This window comes from Mus pahari, chromosome 2 (assembly GCF_900095145.1).
Source record: "Mus pahari chromosome 2, PAHARI_EIJ_v1.1, whole genome shotgun sequence".
NCBI classification, from domain to species: Eukaryota; Metazoa; Chordata; class Mammalia; order Rodentia; family Muridae; genus Mus; species Mus pahari.
Genome location: NC_034591.1, coordinates 133432621 through 133441741, shown reverse-complemented (window position 1 = coordinate 133441741; position 9121 = coordinate 133432621). Strand labels below are relative to the sequence as shown.

General features: G+C 44.8%; 1 protein-coding gene across 1 annotated transcript in view; it reads right to left on the bottom strand.

The window, feature by feature from the left end:
• Positions 1-3600: 3600 nt before the first annotated feature.
• The window catches only part of Znf239 (zinc finger protein 239), an 8275-nt gene continuing 2754 nt past the window's right edge, over positions 3601-9121 (bottom strand). The window contains 3 exon segments of the mRNA XM_021189875.2: positions 3601-5114; positions 5116-6135; positions 8884-9042. Coding sequence (XP_021045534.2) covers positions 4494-5114; positions 5116-5301 — 807 coding nt within the window. The 5' untranslated portion in view covers positions 5302-6135; positions 8884-9042 and the 3' untranslated portion in view covers positions 3601-4493.

Genomic DNA, 9121 nt, shown 5'->3' with positions numbered 1-9121 from the left:
AAACTGATGAAATTTTGTATTGCTTTAAATCCACAGATTGACTTAGAACGGTCACATTGATATTAACAGTACATGAACATTTAGTCTTTTGTTGTTGTTGTCTTGTTTTGAGACAGGGTCTCTCTACATAGCCCTTCTATGGTGGAGCTCACTATGTAGACCAGGCTGCCTTGAACTCACAGAGAACCTCGTTCCTCTGCCTCCCAAATGTTGGAGTCAAAGGCATGCGCTGCACTTAAGTATAATTTAATTTTTCTCAGCAATGTTGGTCATCTATGGGGATTTTTCCTGTTTTGGCATACAAAAATTATTTGTATTTGAGTATTATTAGTATGTGGAAATTTAGGTAGTTGTATATTGAACTTGTATCTGGTGACCTTATTTGTTGGTTCTGATATTTTATGTACTGATTGGTTTAGATTTTTGTTTTTTAATAGGTTGACTTGTTTTATGTCTCCTTGAACGGGAGTTACAGATGGTAGTGAGCCATCATTTAGGTGCTGAGAACCCAATCTGAGTTCTCTGCCAGAACAACTATTGTTCTCAATAACTAAGTCATCTTACTAGCCCATAGCTTTTTAGCTTTTGAGGTAGGATGTTGCTATTTGAGAAGGTTCAGTAAAGAAGGGGTAAGGTTTTTATTGTGGGCAACATAGGGAAAATTTCCAGAGGCATCTGGAAGAGTCCAGAGCCGAGAGGAGAGAAAGTAGACAGGACATGGCCAGGGGTAGGGAATGGGAAGACGGGAGAGAATAGTGGAGGATCGACGATCATGGAGAGAGAGATTAGGGTGGACAAATTATGCAGATTACAGCATAATGAATGCTATAGCCAAATAGCTGGGGGGAGAGTCTACTTTTGGAGACCTTTCTCAAGTTCCTTAGGGATGCTGGGATTTTTTTGTTTGGTTTGCTTTTGTTTTTCTTTTTTGGTTTTTCGAGACAGGGTTTCTCTGTATAGCCTTGGCGGTCCTGGAACTCACTCTGTAGACCAGGCTGGCCTTGAACTCAGAAATCCGCCTGTCTCTGCCTCCCAGGTGCTGGGATTCAAGGCGTGCGCCACCACTGCCCGTTTTGTTTTTCCTCCTCTTTCTCCTCCTCCTCCTCCTCCTCTTTCTCCTCCTCCTCCTCCTCCTTCTTCTTCGTTTTTGAATAGATGGTTATGAGCCCTCATGTGGTTGTTGGGAATTGAATTTTTTTTAAAGATTATTTATTTTTTATATGATGTAAGTACACTGTAGCTGTCTTCAGAGGCACTAGAAGAGGGCATCAGATTTCATTACGGGTGTTTGTGAGTCACCATGTGGTTGCTGGGATTTGAACTCATGACCTTCGGAAGAGCAGTCAGTGCCCTTAACCACTGAGCCATCTCTCCGGCCATATCGCCAGCCCTCTTTTTTTGTAATTTATTATCATTTTTGAAACTGTCTTATGTGTCCCTCCACAGTTTGTCGATAACTGAACTTCTGATCCTCCCTACCTCTTTCCCTTTAGTTGCTTGGGTTTAAGCAAGCCATAGCTACGTTCTTAGCCTTCTTTATGTAGTTTTTAAAAAGTTAGACTTAATTACTGTGTTTGAGTTTGTTCTTTAGGACATAGGTATGGCTGTTTCTTCCTAGGGACACCATTTGTCTTCCCTAGATAGGTGAAAGGTGGTGCTTGTTCAGTGACCTAGTGTGATTTGAGTTCACATGACCTCAGTCACACTAAAGGCTTTCTATAGTTAGTCTTGCTTCCTGTCTCTGTGTGAAGACGGACCAGAGGTCAGCCGCATGGGAGGGACTGAAAGCCTTAGCTTTGTCCTGTCTCTTAATATTTCACCGGTTATCAGAGGTGACTTCCCAGGGTTAAGTCACTGTCATTTGCACATAGCCTTCTAGCCCACTGATTACTTTTTCTTTTGATTCTTTTCCTTGACTTCCATATGCTCTTTAAAGTCCTTCCTCGTCATCCACAGGTCTAACCTTTGGTTCCCATGTCTGTATTGTGTGTTAGCACTCCCTGTCTTGTCTTCACTGTGTCTCAGCCTCCTCTCTGGGCAGTGTTCTGTTCTCATTAGTCCTCCCTTGGTGGCAGATCGTCTTTGGTAATTTCTCTAGTGATGCTCCATCCATTCTGTCTGCATATCCTCTTGAATGTTCAGAAGACCCAAACTATGTGATCAGACCTTGTCTGTTGCCTAAGTCTGCCCCTTTCTCTTGTTTAGCATCTCTCCTTCCACCATGTGGGTTTAGGAAATTGAATTTAGGAAATTCAAGTTTTGAAAACTTGAATTCAGATTGTCACCTGCAGCTGGCTTTACCTCATCTTTGCCCTCACTGTCATGGTGATAGAGGCCAGGCATTTCTGCATGATTCTGAATTGGTCTACAGGGCTCTGATCCCTTGATTTCCTCTGTGCTGTAGCAGAAACAGGAAATGGCCTTGGAATGCCATTTCCTTTAAGACATGGGCAGTTCCAGTTCATTTCTCCATGTGAACGTTCAGCTATCACCTCTGTACCATTAGGGGCTCTGTGGACTTCTCTGGTTACAAATATGATTTGCTCCTTGCTGATTATAGCAGAAAACAAAGGATGTCTATAATCCCAGCTACTCGGAAGGCTGAGGCAGGAGGACTGAAAGGTGTAGGTGCCAAGGTGTAAGGCCTTTCCTGCTCTTCACACTGCTCTGACTTTCCAGAAGAGAACTGATATCAGCCATTGTGGGGTTTCTTTCTTTTTTTTTTTTTCTTTTAGACACTGTTTCAATGTGTTAATCAATGAAGTAAGCCTGACCCACATAGTGAGTGCCTGTGCAATTAGAGCACAGTGAAACCATGTCTAAAAGAGAAAAGCAAGCCCACGGCTTCTTAGAGTTGACTTTTGGGCAGAGTGAGACACTGGACTCTAGTTTCCCTGTGCTTTTTTTTGAAGATACGTCTTTTTACCAATGAGTATTTTTGGGATCTTTGCGAAAAGCCTGGTAGCTGTAGCCGTGTGGGCTGACACGTGAAGTGAGTGTTCTTTTGTTTCATTGATCCACATGGCCACTTTATCAGTCTTACTGTGGTTTCTGAAGCCTCTGATTGGCTGCCACATGGTCCCCACGTGCTGTTTCTCCAGTTGCGCCCAGCTCTTCCGCTGGATCATCTATTCTCCTATTCTCCATAGTACCCAATGGTAGGTTTACTCTCCTAACTATTTTGGCTCTGTTGCTTCAGGATTTCTCCATTGTTTTTACTAGGGAAGTATCCCCAACAAACTAACTTCACTCCGTAAAAACAAGCTATTTACATTCCTGAACAGCTGCCAGAAAGGAGGGGCCGAGTGGACTTTCCACCACAGTAGTATGTGGGGAAGCACTTCCTGTAGTGTGAGCACAAACTGATGCACAGTTTTGTACTAAACACAAAAGTTCACCATGCCCGTTATACCTCCAGTTCCCCCATCCCACCCTCGAATGGACACATTAGTTTTTTTGTTTTGTTTTGTTTGTTTGTTTTCAAGACTTGTTTGTTTGTTTTCAAGACAGGGTTTTTCTGTATAGCCCTCGCTGTCCTGGAACTCACTCTGTAGANCAGGCNGGCCTCAGACTCAGAAATCTGCCTGCCTCTGCCTCCCGAGTGCTGGGATTAAAGGTGTGTGCCACCATGCCCGGCGAATGGACACATTGTATGGTCACAGTTTAAAGAGGGCTATTTAGAACTTAAGTGGAATATGAAAAACAAGGCACATAATTTCAGGGGAAACATGAATTCCAATTTCTCAGAGAATATGAACGAAGGGAACCATGCTGTGCTTGGAAAAATACAGAGTTCTTGCAGGTAAAATTGTGGAATATACTTCTAACAACACTGGCAGAATTGCATTATACAGTCTACCCATATGAGGAACCAGAGTAATCCATTCACTGTATAACATAAAATGTGCTGGGTACTCGGATTGATTTCTTCTGTGAAGGGCTATATTGGAATAACCCTTAACTATTTCTTTCCTTTGAGGAATACAAACCTAAGAGTTGAACGTATTAAACTGGTGCCCTAGGAGATAGCTCAGGCAGCAAAGCTCTTGTCTAGAAAGCTTGAGACAGAATCTACATAAAAAGGTTGGGTGTGGTGGCACACACCTGTAACTCTAGCCACGGTGAGCTGGGAAGTGGAGACAGATTCTTGGGACTCTGGCCTAGCTTACTTGGTGACATTCCATACCATGAGTGACAGACAAATCCTCAGTCTCACACTGAATGTGATAAACCCCTGAGATATTCTCAGACCTCCACACACGTGCGTGCACACATGCATGCATACACCAGCACAACACACATACCCCTCTCTGCATGAACACACGTTCCTACACGTACAAAGTATTAATAAGCTGGAAACCGTGTGTGGGCTACCAGGGCTCAAACTCAAGGTCTGATACATGCTAGGCAAGCATGCTGCCTCTGATATGCACACACGGCGGTGAAAAATATTTGTCTTTACAATAAAAGTCTTCTGAGTGGGCTCATGTTACTTAATGAAGCTCCTTCCGGTGAACCCGCTGGTGGATGTGGAGGTTTGAGCTCTGGCTGAAGCCCTTCCCACATCTGCTGCATTCGTACGGCTTCTCTCCCGTGTGGACTCTCTGATGGATGAGGAGTTTGGAGCTCTGGCTGAAGCCCTTCCCACACTTGCCACAGTGGTAGGGCTTTTCCCCAGTGTGTACTCGGAGGTGGATCCGAAGGTCTGAACTCTGGCTGAAGCCTTTCCCACATTCGTAACACTGGTACGGCTTCTCTCCCGTGTGGGTGCACCGGTGGATGTGGAGGTTCGAGCTCTGGCTGAAGCCTTTTCCACACTCCCCACACTTGTAGGGCCTCTCTCCCGTGTGGACACGTTGGTGGATATGCAGGTTGGATCGCTGACTGAAGCTCATACCACACTCCTCGCACTCATACGGCTTCTCTCCGGTGTGGACTCTCTGGTGGATGTGGAGCTTCGAGCTCTGGCTGAAGCCCTTCCCACACCTGTCACACTTGAAAGGTTTCTCACCTGTATGGACTGAATGATGGACAAGCAGACTCGAGCTCCTGGTGAAGCCCTTCCCACACTTGTCGCATTTGTAAGGTTTCTCAGCCATGTGGACTGCCTGATGCGGAAACGGGACTTGATTGGCCGGTGAAGCCCCTCCCACAATGCTCCTGCCCGCAGGCTTTTTCTTTTAGGTGGTCTCTCTGATGACTCATTAGTTCTGAGCTCTGAATGAAGTCCTCACCACACCGATCACGCTCAGAAGTGGGGCTTTTCTTGAAGAGGTGACCATCTGGGTTGGTGATAAGCATCTCCTTGAAATCACCAGTCACAGGATTCCTGTGTGTCTTCTCTCTGAAGACTCCAAGTGACTAATGGTGACATCCATCTAAAAATGTCTTTACTGTTACAGTCAAAGGAGACATTTTTGGCCAGTTGTCTCGGCAGAGAACGCTGGAAGTGCCAGTTCTGTTATATCAGGTGGAAGCTTGACTTGAGGAGTCTCTGAACAGTGGTATATGGGATGACAATCTCTCTTATTCCTTTTCTCTCCCTCTTTCTTCAGTTACAGAGAGAACTTTTCCCTGCTTCTGAGGCTCCTTACACATCTCAGAGGTGACCTATCTGGTCATTTGGCTTGGGATTTCAAAGATAATTTTTTTTTTCACTTTAAATGTTGGTGAAATAACTTTAAAGAGTCACTGCAATTTACAGTTTTTGGAAATATGGCAAGATGCTTCTCCCCACTTTTGACAGCAATCTACTTCAGCGTCTGTGTGTACTTATTGAAGAGTTACAATATAAACTCAACTTCCAGCTACTGACTGGCCATTTCTTTCAAAATTAGCCACTCGGAAAAATCCTGAAGTCTTTTCTCTTTTTCTCACTTTAAAGATTTTTATTTCATGTGTTAAGTGTTTGGCCTGCAAGGATGTCTATGTAGCACATGCCTGTCTGGTCCTGATGGAGGTGAAAGAGGTCCTTGGCTCTCCTAGAACTGGAGTGATGAGTGGTGAGCCACCATGTGGGTGCTGGGAACCGAACTTACAAGAGCCAGGGGTGTTCTTGGTTTCTGAGTCACCTCTCCAGACTCTCGAAGGCTTTTCTCTTGAAGATTCTCCACAGAATTTGTGTTTGACTCTCTCCTAGGAAACAGAGAGTTTAGTGATAAGAACAAAGGATTCCAGACTAGGAGTACCTAAGGCCTGGCCACTCGGTAACTCAGAACTTCTTAGCTAGCTTTCTTTTCTTCTCTTTTCCTTCCTTCCTTCCTTCCTTCCTTCCTTCCTTCCTTCCTTCCTTCCTTCCTTCCTTCCTTTTTAAAGGTTTTATTTAGTTATTTTATGTATATGAGTACACTGTAGCTGTCTTCAGATAGACCAGAAGAAGGCACCAGATCTCATTACAGATGGTTGTGAGCCACCATGTGGTTGCTGGGAATTGAACTCAGGATCTCTGGAAGAGCAGTCAGTGCTCTTAACCACTGAGCCACCTCTCCAGCCCTTCCTTTTGCTTTTCTGGTGCTATGGATTGAACCAAGGATCATCCTAGCATTGTACTGTAGCCTCAGCCCATAGTTTGTGCTTATATTTATATCTTTTGCATTATTGGTTTTTTTTTTTTTTAATTTTTGGTTTTTCGAGACAGGATTTCTCTGTGTAGCCCTGGCTGTCCTGGAACTCTGTAGACCAGGCTGGCCTCAGAAATCCGCCTGCCTCTGCCTCCCGAGTGCTGGGATTAAAGGCGTGTGCCACCACGCCCGGCTTTTTTTCTTTTTAGTAAAGAATAGAGTTTATTTAGAGGATGGGGAAGGGAGTTAAGAAGGTAACAGAGGTAGAGAAAGGTAGAGAAAAGGAGAGAGTAGAGAAATGGAGGCCGGCCATGGCCACATGGAGGCAGGGGAAAGGAATTGGGAGTAAGGGGGCAAGAGGCAAGAACGTAAGAGGGTAAGAGCTTGCTCTCAGTTTCTATTGCTTATGCCTCTTGGGTTCATGGGCTGACACTAGCAAAGAAACCCCAGTTTGCAAAGTTGGTGTGATGGAACATGTTAAGAACGAAAGGAGCCAAATGGAGTCCAAAGTTCAATTATACAACATGGAAGTTCTCAGTAGCCATCTCTTCAGAAGATAGCACTATCTTATAACCTGGACTAGCGAAGACAGCCTTCCCCCGAGGCAGAGGAAACTGGGGAAACAGGACAGCCTGCAGGACATGTGGCTCACTTACTGTGGGAAAGTGGACTCAATATCCTAAGGCCAAGTGTAGCCGAAGGTGATGATACCAGGAGTCTCATTCCTCCTGGACAAATATCAAGCTGCTTGGTGCTACAGAAGGGGCATCAGACAACCTTGCACTTCCCAGCCTCCACTACTGTATCTAGCTATTTAACTAGGAGTGGGAAACAGTAAAGCAGACGCTGAGAAGCCCGACGCCGTACCTGGAGTCATCTAAACATGGCATAGTCTACTATAGCAGATGGTAGATTTCCTTCCACACTGCTTCCGCCCATTCATTCATTTCTATCCATCCTAGAACTTCCAGCCTCAGAACAACTCACGAGTCTCTTTTCTTTTTCTTTCTTTCTTTTTTTTTTTTAAAGATTTATTTATCTATTTATTTATTATATGTAAGTACACGGTAGCTGTCTTCCAATACACCAGAAGAGGGCAGCAGATCTTTTTACAGGTGGTTGTGAGCCACCATGTGGTTGCTGGGATTTGAACTCAAGCCCTTTGGAAGAGCACTCGGTGCTCTTAACCGCCGAGCCATCTCTCCAGCCCATAATTCTCTTTCTCAAGCACCAGGATTCATCAGGGACATTCTCCTTCCTCTGCCACACCTTTATTATGACAGACTGTAGAGTGCTAAATGATGGGGAACATGCTTATCTGAGCTTTAAGTGCTCCAGTACCTAGCACAACTGACTTGGAATCTAGTTGACAAAGACTCAGTTTAAACAATGAGATGATACAACTAAGAGAGAAACTAAAATTCCCAACAGTTAACACCTCATTCTACAGGCGAGGAAACCAAGGTCTAAGACGATGACTTTCCCAGGGTCACAGAGGAAGGCAGAGGAGGTCAGCCTTTTAGCAGAAATCAAGGACAAACTCTGGTACATAGAAGAGTACTGGTAAAGTACTCTTACTTACATTAAAAGAAATGTATTGAGTGTGCGCACATTGTGTGGTGGTGAGCACGTGCTTCCCACGGAGTCTGTGTGAAGGTCAGAGGAGAACTTGGGGGAGTAGGTCCCAGAGACTGAACTCGGGATATCAAACTTCGCAGCACGTACCTTGTACTCCGAGCTTGCTTTCAGGACCCAAGAATACACTATGCCTGCCACCAAAAACTATGTCGATGTTGCATAAATAACCACCAGGGAACTGACAAATGGGAAGGGAAGAGGGTGTGCAGAACTAGGGCTTTACACGTGTTGTTTATCTTTGTGAAGTCCTCATTATTTTCCAATCTTTCAGTGCCTCGAGGGAGCTCACCATCGTCTGTGTGAAGATTTTCTTTTTCTGTGGGAGGGCTGTATTTGCCAAATAAAAAAGATCTGAGCTTTGCTGCTGGAGATGTTATGAACCACCCCTTCTTTAAATCCAGCCTAAATGAGGTATGGTGGTGTGGACCTGTATTTCCAGCTACCTGGGAAGTGGAGGCAGGAAGTTAACTTTAATCCATGAGTTTGAGGGTCCCAAGATATCATCTCATTAAGAAGAGGGAGGAGAGAAGAAATCCAGCTTAAATCCAGGATAATGATCTCCCTCCCTCTCTTTCAAGATAGGGTCTTATTATATAGCTCAGACTGGCCTTGAACTTGTGATTATCCCAACATCTGAGTGCTGGGATGATAGACATTTGCTACCACTCTTGGATGCGCTACTTACTTATGAAGAATAGCCTGGATCTAGAAAATACGAGGTTTACTTCTGGCTCTGCTGCCCTTCTCTGCAGCTTAGTCACAGTTCTTCAGTGGCACAAAATGCCAGCATCAGAGCAAGGAAGGATCCATCCATCCGAAGGTCAAGCTTGAGGGAACTTTCTACCTGTGGTTTTATGGAAAAAAATGAAAGGCTGGAGAAGGCCTGAAGTCGACTTCCAGTGTCTCCCATCCCGCCCCACCCC